General features: G+C 39.5%; 2 protein-coding genes across 8 annotated transcripts in view; both read right to left on the minus strand.

Moving 5' to 3' along the window:
* Positions 1-5,382, minus strand: part of LOC127647451 (histone lysine acetyltransferase CREBBP-like) — a 66,377-nt gene extending 60,995 nt beyond the window's left edge. For all 7 annotated transcript variants that reach the window (XM_052131704.1, XM_052131699.1, XM_052131702.1 and 4 more), the window contains exon 1: positions 4,586-5,382. In XM_052131704.1, the coding sequence (XP_051987664.1) occupies positions 4,586-4,673 (88 nt within the window). In that variant the 5' untranslated portion in view covers positions 4,674-5,382. The remainder of the gene's footprint in view (positions 1-4,585) is intronic.
* Positions 5,383-6,352: 970 nt separating this feature from the next.
* LOC127648183 (adenylate cyclase type 9-like) overlaps positions 6,353-16,781 on the minus strand; it is a 54,187-nt gene continuing 43,758 nt past the window's right edge. The window contains exons 6-10 of the mRNA XM_052132764.1: positions 14,669-14,877; positions 14,219-14,378; positions 12,856-12,998; positions 12,701-12,724; positions 6,353-12,036 (exon numbers count right to left, since the gene is read on the minus strand). Coding sequence (XP_051988724.1) covers positions 10,764-12,036; positions 12,701-12,724; positions 12,856-12,998; positions 14,219-14,378; positions 14,669-14,877 — 1,809 coding nt within the window. The 3' untranslated portion in view covers positions 6,353-10,763. The remainder of the gene's footprint in view (positions 12,037-12,700; positions 12,725-12,855; positions 12,999-14,218; positions 14,379-14,668; positions 14,878-16,781) is intronic.

A 16,781-nucleotide genomic window follows, 5' to 3' on the forward strand; every position in this document is an offset into this window, starting at 1 on the left:
ACAGAAATCAGAAGAAACTGCCATCTAACATTTAAAATACAATATTGTTGTTTTTTTCTTTTTTTAAAAGGTGGTGGTGGCGTAGTGGGCTGGTAAGCAGAAGGTTGCTGGTTTGATCCTCACAGTCAACACCATTCTGTCCTTGAGTAAGGCACTTAACTCCAGGTTGCTCCGGGGGATTGTCCCTGTAATAAGGGCACTGTTAGTCGCTTTGGATAAAAGCGTCTGCCAAATGCATAAATGTTTATATTATTTGCTATATTAAGTTGTGTGATGTATCGGCCACATTGCTCTCTGGATATCGGCATAAAAAAAAAAACAATATCGGTCCATCACTAGTTTTTACCATAGGAGAGAACATACCGGTCAACTACCATATTAAGACAGTAAGTCACCATCTGGGGATCCCATACAAATAAATGGGGAGAGCCGTAAACTGACACATACCTGTCGCAAAATTGTCAGTGTCTTCTCTTGAACATGTTGAAGATTAGCAGACAGCCGGTCAATTCGTTAAGCGATGAGCTGTTCCTCACAAAAGCACTTTATCAACACAATGAAGTACCTCCTATATTAGACATTAAAGTCTCCTCACCAGTGTACCACCCACTGAACAACACATTCCAGCACATGTACATAGACGGACAAATAAAAATAGCACAGACTGAATCCAAGAACCTACCTGTGAGAACAGGTATACTTTGGCATTCAGTCACCATTCACTTTCATAACATCTTTTTTTGTACAATGAAAGTCAATGGTGACTGAGGTTAACATTCTGCTTAGTGCTTCAACAGAAGAAATTCATTTATGTTTGGAACAACTAAGTGTGAATAAATAACAGAACTTTGAGTAATCAATTCCTTTCAACATTTTCGTCAGTGATTAATAGCCAAATTTGCAAGTGTCAGACATTATACATTTCTGCACCCTCATAATGAAATCACATGCAACTAATCAATCATCATAAACAAAACTAGCAAAAGAAGGATCAGATATTGATTACAGATATGCACATGCACTAACGTCCCTGCAAAAACTGACTAAAAATCTCAACAGATGGTGCACGCAAACTTTAACTCATAACTGGACGATAAAGGGAAACTTCTGCTGTTCTCCAAGAATGATTTCGTTAATTGTCCTTGAATTTCTACTTCACAGTCCTAGCATCTATATGCACCCTGAATAGACTGTTGGAAGTCACCTCTTCGGGAATAGCTTGTCTAGAAAAACAGGATCTTATTCAGATAAGATCTGGTCAGTATCATTACTTACCACAACAGTTATTGCCCGGCCAGCTGTTTCAAAGCAAAACCAGAGCAATCTTGATCTAAAAGTCTCTATCAGTTCTCAAAGCAGTTTAAGACATTAGACACAATTTTCAATTATTAATATACCATTTTAAAACTCAGGGCGATGTTTGAAACAGTTACTACATTTGTCCTTATTCAATGCAAACAATTGTACTGACATTTTATTTTGTGGTGAATTAAATCTCGCAGCAACGATTAAGTACATTAACTCTTTCCCCGCCAGCGTTTTTAAAAAAAAGTTGCCAGCCACCGCCAGGGTTTTTGACGATTTTCGCTAAACTTTAATGGCCCGCAGAATATTTTCTTCCATGAATGTATGAAGATGCTATATATCACAATAAAGATCTGAGCCTCTGCTTTTAGGCAAAAAAACTGATTTTATTTTATCTTCATTTGTTCTTTTTTTATTGCGACTTGAACAGAGGTCGGTTTTGTCAAAAAACAACATTTCAGACAAAAAGCTGATAAAAAGGCATGTTTATGTCTGATATTTTGAGCTTCTCATACTCCACTTCTTCATGTTTGAAACGATCGCAGTCTGTTTCTTTGATCAAAGAGTTGCGTACTCTTTCAAAACATGCGCAGGGGTCTTCCTTACCGTATAACACCTAAAACACGGAAACCCGGAAAATTCCGTGTTTGGCGGGGAAAGAGTTAAAGAAAAATCTAAATGTGACATTTTCTAATAATATATTCATTTAAACTTTACTACATTTAAGTACCATGCATATCGTATTTGTGAGTAAAAGTTACATTATTTCCTAAAATGTTTAAGTTAAACTCACTCGCTTTAATCAATCGTATGTCGTGTTATATGGGTGGGAGAAAAATAAACAAATAAATAGATATTTTTGAGAATCGATTCAGATCGTTGGAGAACCGTTGAATTGATCAAATAAATCAGAGCTCAGTTTAACCCGCACTCAAAATCAATTCTGATTATTTTTGAGAATCCATTTAAGAATTCCCAAACGATTTGAATCGGTAATCGGAAAAAAACATTCGGAATAGATTTCTTTTATTTGCCGCTTCAGATGCGTTGGAGAAAGAATCGCGATGCAACGCCAAAATCATTTTTGTTTCTCCCACCCCTGGAAGTTAAGTACGTTTTACTTAATTTTATACCATTAACTCTTTCACCGCCAAACACAGAATTTTCCGTGTTTTATGAAAAAACGCTTCCCCGCCAAACACGGAATTTTCCGGGTTTCCGTGTTTTAGGTGTTATACGGTAAGGAAGACCCCTGCGCATGTTTTGAAAGAGTACGCAACTCTTTGATCAAAGAAACAGACTGTGATCGTCTCAAAAATGAAGAAGTGGAGTATGAGAAGCTCAAATTATCAGACATAAACATGCCTTTTTATCAGCTTTTTGTCTGAAATGTTGTTTTTTTGACAAAACCGACCTCTGTTCAAGTCGCAATAAAAAAAGAACAAATGAAGATAAAATAAAATCAGTTTTTTTGCCTAAAAGCAGAGGCTCAGATCTTTATTGTGATATATAGCATCTTCATACATTCATGGAAGAAAATATTCTGCGGGCCATTAAAGTTTAGCGAAAATCGTCAAAAACCCTGGCGGTGGCTGGCAACTTTTTTTTTAAAACGCTGGCGGGGAAAGAGTTAAGACTTACTAAGAAAAACTTGCTAAATAAAAGTAAAACTTACTAGAATTTATTTGTGTGTGTGTGTGGTGTATGTTCTGAGGTATATAGGTTGAAATGCATACCATTTATTGGTTATTCATGCACTAGTTCTGCATCCCTGAATGTGAACTAAACCTCTCGCATGGGGAAATAAGGGCCTTTGCTTGAACTGCTACGAAACTGGCGAATAATGCTGAACAAAACCTGAAGTGGACCAGGTTTCCGAAGGACAGGTGAGAGTCTCAGGTGGTCTGTGTTTTGAACTGACCAGTGTTGGGTGTAATGCATTACTAAGTAATAAACAACAGTAATTAGATTACTTTTTCCATTGAAAGCAAGAACCATTGAAAATACATAAGACACGCGCGTGCGTGCGCACACACATTCTCTCTTAGTCTAGCGGAGCTCCGCTAGACACGTAGCTCCGCTAGAATAAGTGAGAATGTGTGTGCGCGCACGCGCGTGTCTATGTGGGCTCGCGTGTGAAAAGGAATGCATGTGTTTGTTATGTTTCTGTGTTTTTCTTCAATTTTGAACTGATGTTACTCCATTGAAAAAGTAAGGGATTACTCTTAATTTTTCAGTAATTTAATAAGTTACTTCTGATGTAATTGTGTTAAATACTGTATAGACTCTAGAACAATTCTATATAAAACAAAAGTGAATTTTAAAACCAAAATGTAACGTCTAATGTTAAAATGTGTTGTCTAATTTAATGCTGCCCCTTTAAATTCTTTGGCCATATCATGAATAATTTATTGATTTTATATGATTTATCTGAAAAGGTATTTTTCAGCTGGTCGAGGTTGATCAGGGTTTTAGAAAGTAATTAGTAATAATAAGTAATGCAATTACTTCTCAGACAGCATAATTAGTACACTAATCTAATTACACTGTAGCTGTAATTAGTAGATAGTAATTAATTACTTCTTTAGAGTAACTTATCCAACACTGGATCTGACAGGTGATGGTCTTAATTGGACCTGGTTTTAAAAGGGATATGTAAATCTAACCAGCTTCTACACATTTCTTATGGGACAGGTGAGTACAAGAGACCTGGTCTAACTGATCTGTGATGGATAGATTTAAAAGGACCTGGCCTGAGGGTTTCTTATGGGACAGGTGAGTTTGACAGACCTGGTCTAACTGATTTGTGGTGGAGAGTTTTAAAAGGACCCATCCTGAAGGGTTACTCACGGGACAGGCGAATTTGAGAGGCCTGGTCTAATAGATCTGCGATGGAGAGATTTAAAAGGACCTGGCCTGAAGGGTTTATTATGGGACAGGTAAGTTTGACAGACCTGGTCTAACTGATTTGTGATGGAGAGGTTCAAAAGGGCCCGATCTGAACGGTTTTGTATGGGACAGGTGAGTTTTAGAGACCTGGACTAACCGATCTGTGATGGAGAGGTTCAAAAGGACCCAACCTGTACGGTTTCTTATGGGACAGGTGAGTTTTAGAGACCTGGTCTAACTGATTTGTTATGGAGAGGTTCAAAAGGGCCCGACCTGAACGGTTTCTTATGGGACAGGTGAGTTTGACAGACCTGGTCTAACGGATTTGTTATGGAGATGTTCAAAAGGACCCGATCTGAACGGTGTCATATGGGACAGGTGAGCATCTTACCTGGAGTGTCGGAGGAGGACAGCGCAGGTGAGTTGAGTTTGGGCCGCTTTGCGTTCGGGGGGGCCATATTCAGTAGATTATCCGTCATTCTGTTGCCTTACTTGACAAAAAACGCGTAAAAGCAATAAATGCGTCTTCCCAGAACGCAGGAGAGGGGGACAAAGCAAAATAAATCAAATCAACCCTCGGGTTTTCTATTATTATTCAGCGATCAGGAGCCAATAATTAACAGCGACTCGACAGCGCCCCGCTCCGCCACCGCCAGTCACCCCATGATAATCCAACACCCAAAACCCGCATAATTAACCTTAATGATCGCCCCAAACCCCCCAAAAATCAATTATATCATCGTTAAAACCGAAAACAAACGACGAGGAAAAAACATCGATGCTCCGATTCCTTCAAGTGGTCCGTGTGGGTCTCTTCAAAAAGGCTTTTTTCTGCGAATAAAAATAAAGACCTTCGAGCTCCATGTCCAACTCGAATCGAATAACAAACGAAGTCCGTAAATACGAATGGAAAACGAGAGGAAATAATTATATTTTAATATCTGCGAGTGGCACAGGAGCGCCGCTCGCGCTGAAGGGGAAAATCAGACATGCAGGGGCTTTCCATCCGACCACAAAAACGGCTCCATTCCGCTTATATTCCCCACAAATATCCTCGGTTTGGCCCGGAGCTGGTCGATGTCGTCGCAGAGAAGATAGGTGGGCCGGTTCTGACGGATCCGGGTGCGTAAAAAATGAATTAATGCTCTCCCGAAATCCTGACGCTCGTCCGCGACAAGATGGCGACTGTTGATTCCTCCGATACAAAAAAGTTTTTTTTTCTTTTTCCAGCCAGACTGTGGAGGGGGAGGGGCCGCGCAGACACGCCCCTTACGCAAACGCGCACGTAACGTGGTCACAACAACAACAACCGCCAGGGGGCGTGGTTTACATTGGAATAAAGCTGGAGAGGGTATGTTAAATTGTTAAATAATGTAGGTTACTACAGCCATTGTTCATCCAATAAAACTAATAAACTAGGATTTAAGAAAGTAGAATGTACTGTTTGTAGAAGATCTCATGTAAGTGTAATATATATACATTTTAATTATGAACGCATAGTGGAGGGTGCACATATTTAGATGTTGTTACAAATCACAATTACATTTCTCCATTAGAATTGCCTTTTGGAATTTCGATTACATAGTCCAGGGTTGTGGCAAATTAATGGCAAAAAAATAAAAATACACATTACACACATCTCTCTATTATTATTAGGTCATATAAACTGGACATATAATAATTAGACCAATAAATAAATAAAATGCACGCACACACACACACACACACACACACATATATATATATACAGTACTGTGCAAAATTTTAGGCACTTGTGAAAATGTTGCATAGTGAGGATATCTTCAAAACTAACGACATAAATAGTTTTTATTTATCCATAATGTCATACAAAGTTCAGTAAACATAAAAAAAGCTAAATCAATATTTAGTGTGACCACCTTTGCATTTAAAACAGCAACAATTCTTCTAGATACACCTGGACACAGTTTTTCATCATTTATATTTCCAATTGACAAACAGGGTTTTGTGAAACATCTTATGTGCAAAGACTTTTGCACAGTAATGTGTATATGTATATATATATATATATATATATATATATATATATATATATATATATATATATATATATATATATATATATATATAGTGAATGATGAGCAAAACTTTGAAGCTCCAAAAGCACATAAAGGCAGCATAAAAGTCATCCATATGACTCCAGTTCTTAAACCCATTTCTTCAGAAGTGATATGATAGATGTTTGTGAGAAACAGATCAATATTTAAGTTCTTTTTTCCAATAAATTCTTCTCCCAGCCCAGTAGGTGGCAGCAAAAACACAAGAAGAAGAATGTGAAAGCAAAAGTAGAGATTTATGATAAAAAAAGACCTTGTATATTGATCTGAATCTCACCAACACATATCACATCACTTTAGAAGATATGGATTAAACCACATACGGATTACTTTTATGCTGCCTTTATGAGAACGTCAAAGTTTTGGTCACCATTCACTTGCATTGTACGGACCTACAGAGCCGAGATATTCTTCTAAAAATCTTCATTTGTGTTCAGCAGAAGAAAGAGAGTCATACACATCTGGGATGGCATGAGGAGGAATAAATGATGAGAGAATTTTCAGTTTTGGGTGAACAATTTGTTTAACCGTAGTAATACTTGTAATAACTTTGGTGTTTTTAGCGAAACAGTTTTTTTAATTTGAGCAAGCAGACTGGATTTATAAAGAAGTGTTACAAAATTACACTTGTGAACGTGGCATGAAAACTCTTAGTTATTAGTTTCTGATGTTGTGTGAATGCAGGATATTTTTCATTCAGATTCATTACAAATCAAAAGACAGATGGCAGACTTCACCACTGTGTTATTAGCTTTCCCCTTTCCTCCATTGGCTTTGATGTAACAGTATGGCACATGCATCAGTATAAATAATTCAAAAAAATGATATGCTGACACAGAGCAATGCATATGTACAAACTTAAAAGAAATCTTAATGGACACAGTTTATAAATGACCTATTACGGTGTCAAAATCATACATTCTTGAATAAATACACTCTTTGGCAAGAAGTCCCAGTAACACTAAATTAATTAAAGCCTCAAGTTTACAGGTCAAGTAGCTTACACGCATTTCTATAAAGTCAAATCGCTCTGAATCATGAATTGGTCCAGTTTAAGTAATAAATCAAACAAAGAGTTTTTCAAATTTGGCTCTTCGGTTATCATGCATTAGTTCGGTCATGATTTCCTCGCTTAAAGTCAAGAGCAGCAGAAACGTAATGCAAAGTTCATACGTAGTCGATTTCAACAACAAAATTAAACATAAATGTGTTTCAACAAGCTAAAATCGATAGTTCAAGATGCAAAGCAGCTATTCTGAGGCTGAATCATAATGCATTTTTAGTTTTAATCAAGTTTCGTAATGCTCTATACTGAAAAAGAGGAGCCTCTAAGGGTTGTGTGCTCATATCCTCTCTACGCAAGACGGGCACTTTTATTAATGCCCTATAAAACATCATATTTAAATAAATTGATTATTATACACAGTGTCGCCAAAAACATATCAAGTATCAAAATCGGCACAGAAGATTGGCATCTTGGAGTAAACTGACGATATGCATCCTGTAATGAACACAGTATTAATTCACATTCAGAAAGAATATACAGTGGGAATGGACATGTCTAGCAAAGTCTTATTAAGTAAAGGCACGGCACTAAAAATCTGATGACATTTATCATACACAAGCATTCAGTGAATATACCGTATTTGAGTAGGAAAACAAACAGGATGACGTCCTTTGACCATTTAGATGCATTTTAAATGAGTAAAAGGCACTAATGCATACAATGAGAAATACTGGCAAATCAATCACCTTTTTATAACAATTCCCTTTTTAGTATGTGTTCTTGGCAGATAGCAAACTCACACAAACATGTCAAAACTTTGTACATTTCCCATTTTCTTTCAATCGTTTAATCAGAGCACAATCCCTATAAACATCCTGACTGATCCCACAGTGAAATCGGAAACAGTATGTTGACTTTCCTTTACCTAAAATCGGTATGTGCTCACCGAAATGTGAAATACTGCCCCCGGTGGCCAAAGCCATAACTGCTGTTGGGCGTATGGGCACGTGTGAGTGCCATTTTATGAGTGAAATGTCCACAGAGGGGCGCCAAAAGCGAGTTGCGAAGCGAGTCGTTTTCAGCTGTAATACAGTGAACAGGAATGCATGATTTATAAACTTTACTCCGCAACCCAAACCCCAAACTTAAATGTAACCATCAGTGGAGTAAACATAATTATGTAGTAATGTTAGAGGGGAAATTAATCCTCTGAATTGCACTTGTCACTGATTATGCTGGCTTCAACGTGGGATCTGAACCCGAGTCTCCCACGCTGTTGACACAACACACTTCCGGTCACACAACAAGGGAAGGTAAACATACTGGGGCCGATGCACAAATATTCAATAGGAGATGCCGTTTGTCTGTGAGTTGGCATAATGCGGCCAATCATAGTGTACCGGAACTCTCGGAAAACAACATGCAGACTTCCCGTGTGATCATGTTGATAATGGAGCTCACACATGCCCATATGTCCAACAACACTTACCGCTTTGGCCACCGGGGGCAGTGTTTCGCATTTTGGTAAGCACAGACCGATTTTGGCTGAAGAAAAATCTACCTACGGTTTCTTTGGATATCACTACTATGTCCATTTACTACATTTAAATCTGAATTTATATGAAATACAACCAGAGAATACCTTGAGCACACAACCCTTTTAAACTAAGACAGGTTGCCCGTTACAAAGTCAAAGGGGACAAAGAAATATATCAAATGGTTATCGAAAGGCAAAGTTTTAAAGCAGTGACAGTCATGTAATGAATGCAATATTAGTGCAAAATTACTTACATAGCGACGACTGAACGATAACCTTTTTCTAATATCCCATACAATAATTTACCCTTTACTATTGCTCTGATAAGCAGGCAAAGCTATATTTTAACCCATTCTAATTTTCACAGTTTTTACATTTATCTGGCACAGAAAATGTACGTTACTTTGATCATTACAGTGTTCATGCCAGTCATCATGCCACCATTCTGCCACTGCAGTGACTTATATGGCAAAAATGACTTATTTTCCAATCAAAAAAATGTCCAATCTTCTTCAATAAAGTTACTTTCTTGACAATATAACAAATTTAATTGACTTTTCTTCTCCAAGATCTCAGTGCAGCCATGAAAGTCAACAATTATAGAAGTTAAAGTCAACATGATACGGTGTTCGCAACCTATTTTAACATCACCTATAGGCTGACAGCAGATGGAAAAGTCACAAATTCTGCAATGTTTGCGATTTAGGATTTGGCCAGCCCTCCAATCTATTGCAGGATGAAAAATAAAATAGCAAAAAGATAAATAAAATGAAACAATATTAGAAGGACACAAAAACGTGAGCGTCAACAAGGCAAACATGGACCTACAGTAGAGCTAATTAAAGTAAAGATGAAAAATGTCCTGTAGAAATATTTTACATTCTGGATTCTGGAGAATTTAGCCCATAGCTTGCTCTACATTATTCAATTTCGCTAATACAGACACTGTTCACCATGCATGCGCTATTCTTTTAAAAATTGCAATATACTGTAAACTCATTGCAATATGGAGTTTTGCTTTGTAAAATTGTCAAAGCAGCCTCGTAAATACTGATCGATGAACTTATAACAGAGGGAACTCCAAAATATATCAATTGCTTTCACAAAAAACTACAACTTTTTCTAACATCAAATATACATGAGGACTGGATTGATGAATCGGTTTTCCATTTAAAAAAATGCCTCATACATAATGTTATCATCGTAAAGGCACTTCATTATGAGAAAATAATTCACAAATGGCAGAAAATAGTAAGAGCTAAAGGGAAATAATGTTCAGTATGAAATTATTGGAAAAATGCGTGGCCTATTTAAAGGGACTGTCCTAATTTACTCATACTCATGTTGTTCCAAAATCCACATTCTTTTTTATAGACAGTGAAAGTGAATGGTGACTGAGGTTAATGTTCTGCTTAACATCTCCCGTGTTTCATGGAAAAAAGAAATTCAGATGTTTAATTTTTGTGTGAACTATCCCTTTAAGAAGGGTACGTTAGGTCTGTTTGTGCTGAAATATTGGGCTTGCAGAATAAACACTAGTTGTAAGATTATGTGCTTAAATGCTTAAATTCAGGAGACTTCTCCACTCCACATACACAGATACAAATCTATGCTAGCATACGTACATCCCTAAACATGCCTATCCTTAAAAACGTAAAGAAAGGGTTAGAACCCTTTAAAAGGGTTAACACTGCAAAATTAGCTTTCTTAAACCAGCCCAAGATGGATTACTGGTCTTAGCTGGTCTGTTTTTTGGTTTTATTAGGAGGTCAGCTTGGATACCTGCTGGCCGACCAATTAAACCAGCTGAAGACCAGCTTGGCCAGGCCATCTAAAACCAGCTAATATCAGCAAACCAGCTTAGGCTGGTTTAAGCTGTTTTTTTCAGAAGGGACAACCAACAAGAACGACATTGTTGGTTTGTTTAGAGTTAAAGTTTTGTCAGTTCACCAGTGTACTCAATGTCTTTGTTCTCTTTTGTCGTGGCCTTTGATTCATGGCTTTCTGGTTGGCTAATTAGGTTTTGTGGTCTACCAAATGCAGTTGGACTCTCTGGTATAGCAGTCAGGCCAACAGCAGATGCGGATCGCTGGGTCTTGGCTGTACGATCACTGCCAGATACCTTCTCAGTGAAGTCTCTCCCGACGTATCCTTGTCCAGTAAGACCTGAGCTGACAGACAACGATGGACCAACTCTACCGGCATTGGCGGCAGGCACCATATTGGCGATCTCATCGGTGGGTGAGCGACCAATGCTTCCGTCCACCTGCGCTCGTATTTCTGGTGAGACCGAGAGATGGTACTGTGGCACAGGACGTCTGTCTGCGCTCTTTGGGTAAAGGTAGGTCTTCATTTGTCCCTTACCCTTCACGTTGACAGTACCACGGTAGTTAAACTTGTAGTCCATTCCGCTGAGAACACAATAACTTTCCTCGCTAACCTGAACGCGACACTCCACACCTGTAGTGTCCATCCGACTCGCGATATTTACCGTGTCGCCCCAAATGTCGTAGAGTAGCTTGGTTGTGCCGATAACTCCAGCGGTAAGAGGTCCGTGGTTGAACCCGATCCGTAACTTGAACTTGAAGCCCAACATGTTTTTATTGAAGTCGTCAACCACGCGCATCATTTCCAGGGAAAATTCGAACAGCGCTCGCAGGTGGGCGTGAGGGTGCGCTTGGTCGCGGCACTGTTGCGTATTGAGGCCTGATGCTGCCATGTAGCTGGCGCCAATCGTCTTGATCTTCTCAATGTTGGAGAAGTCTGATTTGCGCAAGAGTTCGTCGAAGTCCCCGATAAGTTCGTTCAGGACACGGTAGCACTCTTTGCCGCCCTCATAGCTCTCTTCGTAGAACTCGCTGAAGTTGACAATGCTGGCAAAGATGACACCCACATTGTCGTGGTTCTTCGAGTAGCTCTGGGTTACCTTGAGCTGCTCGGCCACGTGGATGGGAATGATGTTTCGCAAGAGCCAGTCCGCCTGGTCGCGCATGTTTTGGATCTTAATGCGATGTTGGTCTGCTTCCTTGTTGCCATGGTAGTGTAGCCGGTAGCTGACCTCAAACTCACGGTTGAGAAACCAGACGAGTAGAATCAACAGGAAAAAGGCCACCAAAGCCTCTGGGCCGAGCAGGTCCTGGGCTCGGACCACATCTTTTGTAGAGGTCTGGATGTCAATACTGCTGCTGTTGAAGTCACTGGATCTGGTTGAGAGGAAAATATTTGACAAATTTGACAAAGCCAAGCGAGAATTACACGAGAATGTTAGAGAATCAAGCTTAAAAGTGAATTGTGTAAAAAACAACTTTAGCAACTAAAAGGCCAAAGCATTTACATTTATGCATTTGGCAGACGCTTTTATTCAAAGCGACTTACAGTGCACTTATTACAGGGACAATCCCCTCGGAGCAACCTGGAGTTAAGTGCCTTGCTCAAGGACACAATGGTGGTGGCTGTGGGGATCGAAACCAGCAACCTTCTGATTACCAGTTATGTGCTTTAGTCCACTACGCCACCACCACTCCATAATGTATGCAATGGTTTTCCACATGCTGCTACACCTTGAATAAAAACGGTATGCAAAACATTACTCAAACGTTCTTTCAATGATTTACATGTAACTTTGCTTGTATTCATGTTGTTCAAATACTAAATTTGTCCCCCCAAGTAAACCAAGTGAGGCACAGTGCCTCATAAGTGTTATTTCAAACTTTTAGACTAGACAGACTTATTAGACTTACTAGCAAGTTCATCTGAACATTAGATTTTTTGTAAGGGAGATTTTACAAGGTTTGCAGGGCCAAAATCAAACCAATATATAGGTACAGAAGTAAGTACCCACATTGTCAATGTGTGTCTCAAACTTACCTAAAAAATAAACGTTCCCAAGTGCTAAATAAAAAATGAGAGACAAGAATTAGCACTGACTTAGCATTAGCATTTGTTTACCAATGAAACTAACCACATCAGTCAAAAGCATCTCTAGAAACGACATGATAATTCACAAACATGAATCATTTAACCTGCAGGGGGGGCTCCACAGCACGCTAAAGAAAGTGAGTCCTGTTAGCGTCGCCAAGCTTGAACGCATCCAGAAACTGAGCTGACAGAAATTGCAGTACTGGATGATGGCGATGATGACAGCACAGCAGGTGAACATAGTGAACTAGGGAACAGATTTAGACATGAATTAAACATGCTCATGTTAGCGTTGTAGTTTGCAGAAATCTGCAAATGCCTGAAAATATTCACATCCTGAGGGTAGCATAAAATTGCTTCAATCATGGCATATTTTTGGTCCAATAGACACCAGGCATATTTATAACTGCTGTAGCGAGGCCTAATAGAGATGAACCTTATTGATCTGTGCTCACTTAAACACTAAAAAGGAAAGTTCATGCAAAAATGAAAATTTGTGGCATCATTTAGTCACCCTCTTTTTATTTTAAACATGTATAACTTCCTTTCTTTCAAGGAAAACAAAAGGAGATCATAGGTCATTTGAAAGTCTCAGTCACCATTCAGTTTCATTGCATTTTTTTCCTATGCAAGGAAAGTGAATGGTGACTGAGGCTGTCATCCTGCTTAACATCTCCCTTTGTATTCCACGCAACACAGATTAACTCAGAATACTTATAAATACTTATTTTTGGTTCAGTGAAAGATATGGAAATTTTTTTTTGTCTACCTTTGGCATTAAAAACTATTATGTGTCAATGAATGGCAAAAATTCCAAAAACATATTTATTCTGGGCTATAGTGTAATAAAGGAGGGGAAGGAGATTTAATAAGCACTATAAATACCATGGTATCACTATAGATTTGGGACATGATACTATGACGAATAGGAGGGCCGGGCCGGGCCGGGCCGTGAGTGCGCACAGCCGGCCCCTAATCGGGCTAATCAGCTGAGGAGAGGGATAAGGCCGAGCCAGATGCGGCAGCTGCATGTGGTGCTCTCTCTCTCTCTCTCTCTCTCTCTCTCTCTCTCTCTCTCTCTCTCCCAAACTAACATATCCGGCTTGTCTTTATCCCTCTCCTCGGCTGATTAGCCCAATTGGGGGCCGGCCGTGCGCACTCGTGGACTGCCCTCCTCCTCGTCACACTTACCATTGCATATTTTTCATTCAATCGTAAAACTATAGGTCCGAACCTATGCAGCTAAAGAAAAACGTTATTATTATATGTTCATAATATTATATATACGTTTTATATGTACATTTAATTTGTGTAATACAATATGTACATACATATATACAGTAAGTAAGCGGTTTGTACTGGTTGGGTTGGGTCAGATGGTCTCTGGTACAGGCAGGTTTTATGCTTCAACTTAATGCCCATGCAGACCTCTAATCAAAATACAATGCTATTTGGTTTTCTGTATACCTGTATGGATTGATGCATATTGCAGGTGATATGAGAGAACACAGCCACTGCAGGTAAAGACACCAGCACGGCTCCGATCATGTGACGGGGAATCCAGCCGGAGATCGCCCAGAGGAGAGTTCTGGTGCAGTTTGCAACCGTGCCCAGGTAAAATGCTCTTCTGCAAAGTACACAATGTGATTGTATTTCATCAGGGCAGTACAACAACAGCTACAGTATGTGCACTTGAGATGCAAAAAAAACAAAAAAGATGCAAAATATAAAAAAAATGATGTCAGATGTTTATTGTGTTTTGTGCAACATATAATGCTGCTATAGTCCTGACTCTTCAAGTAGTGGTAAGATTGGAACAAATTAAAAAAAATGGAAAATGGTTTGCAGAAAATAAATCATATAGGTTTGGAACAACAGAAGGCCGAGTTAAGCTATTCCTTTAAACTTTATACACACCGGATTGCCAGCAATAGGGCCAAACACTCAAGCACTGCTGCGACTGCCGCCACTATGAGGGCCGGTGTGGGCACCGGCTGATGGGTAACCAGCGGTCGCAGGAAGCAAGCCAATGAGAGAGCCAGAAGAACACAACAACACAGCAGCATGTCCAGAAAAGAGCTGAACGTGGGACTGGCAAAGGTCTGAACAGGAGCCTGTGTCTCCACCTGAGAAAGAGCAGAAAGACAGAAAGAGGAGGATTTGTAATTCAATTAAATGAGACCTCTAATTGAAAGACTATTGCTAAGGAAGAACCTGTCATGAAGTGCATTTCTCCATTCATGATGTCTATGTCTTTCATCTTTTAGAAGAATATTTCAGCTCTGTAGGTCCATTCAATGCAAGGGAATGGTGAACAGCTCTAAAATGTACATAAAAGCAGCATAAAAGTAGCCCATACATCTCCAGTGGTTAAATACATATCTTCAGAAGAGAATTCTCCTCCCTGCCCAGTAGGGGGCGATGTGCATGAAGAATGCGAATCGGCAAAAACAAAAAGAAGAAGAACTCTTAGGAGAGAAGAGCTCTTAGGAGGCTGTTCAACAGAAGACATATTTTGGAGGACTTTTCCTTTAACCATGCCATGGAGGGTCCTAAATTAACGCTTGTTTTAGAGTAGAAATAGCGAAACATCTTTAAAACAAGATACATTTATTTGAGAAACCAACTGATGCTAGATATTAAGTCTTGTTGCAGAGAAACCTAATAAATGTTTTGATAATCATGCTTAAAAAACTGGACAACAAGACAAATATATTGAGTTAGGGTTTTTTGCAATGTATAAAGGTGCTTTTAAAGGAGTAAATAAAACAGTTACTCGCTAGTGACTGAACTGTAAAAACTTTTTAATTGAATTGTAAGAGCAATAATCTGAACCTTGCTGATGAAAGTGTAACGGTAGCCAGCTGGTAGATAAACCTCACTCCCCTGGCCTCAAGAGGTGCACTAGTGACTGACGCTAGAGGCTGTAGCCTTTAGCCTCCTCGTTAGCACACCCGCCACATCCTATGCCAGAGACGCCGGTTCGAATCCCATTCAGAGTAGCTCGAGCAGGACCGGTTACAGTGGTACCGTATCCCATATGGGAGTGAGGTTTAGGGGGGTGAGTGTAATAGTAGCCAGCTGGCAGGTAGCTGTGCAGTGGTTAGACCTCACTCCCCTGGCCTCAAGAGGCGCACTAGCGACTGACACTAGAGGCTGTAACCTTTAGCCTCCTCATTAGCGCGCCCTCCTCCCGTGCCAGAGACACCGGTTTGAATCCCGCTCAGAGTGGGTTGAGCAGGACTGGTTACAGTGGTACCGTAACCCGTATGGGAGTGAGGTTTAGGGGGGTGAGTGTAACAGTAGCCAGCTGGTAGGTAGCTGTGCAGTGTGTAAACCTCACTCTCCTTACCTCAAGAGGTGCACTAGCGACTGATGCTAGAGGCTTTAACCTTTAGCCTTTAGACACCGAGCGGGTTGAGTAGGACTGTTACAAATGCAACAAAATTATTCAAATTAAAGACATGAAAACTGGGTACTAAAGTCAACAAGTTTTACTTCAGTGGAGAAGTACAATTTACATCAAAAGTGTATCTAGAATGCTTAAATGCCCTTTTCAAAGCAATAGAACTCCATGTGGTGATGCATATGTGGAATGTTCCTCACATCGAGCCACCAATATGAATATATAAGGAACAAGATCTAAATGTCTAAACCAAGAAACTGCCTTATAATTGTTTGTCACAAATAAGCAAGAGAGAGAAAGTGCAGAATAATTCCATTGTTACAGGGACAAAATTATATCTTTACTAAAAATAATACAAAATACAGTTTCATTGCTGGTAAGAAATATTTATGGCTTGTATATTTTCTCAATTCACCCTCCACTGTCAGCTTCAATTCATTAATTTTGGACCCTAATGGCATCCATGCATGTTATTTCAGCATTTCAAAAGACACACCAGCAGAGGGCAGTACAGACATGGCAACACATTTGTCCTGCAATGATCTTCCTCTGCTGCAGTCTTCCACTGACAAGTGAGTTACGAATGAAACTGCAAAATTGTGCGCACTGATGAGAAATGAAAAG

Source organism: Xyrauchen texanus, chromosome 8 (genome assembly GCF_025860055.1).
Source record: "Xyrauchen texanus isolate HMW12.3.18 chromosome 8, RBS_HiC_50CHRs, whole genome shotgun sequence".
Taxonomy (NCBI): Eukaryota; Metazoa; Chordata; class Actinopteri; order Cypriniformes; family Catostomidae; genus Xyrauchen; species Xyrauchen texanus.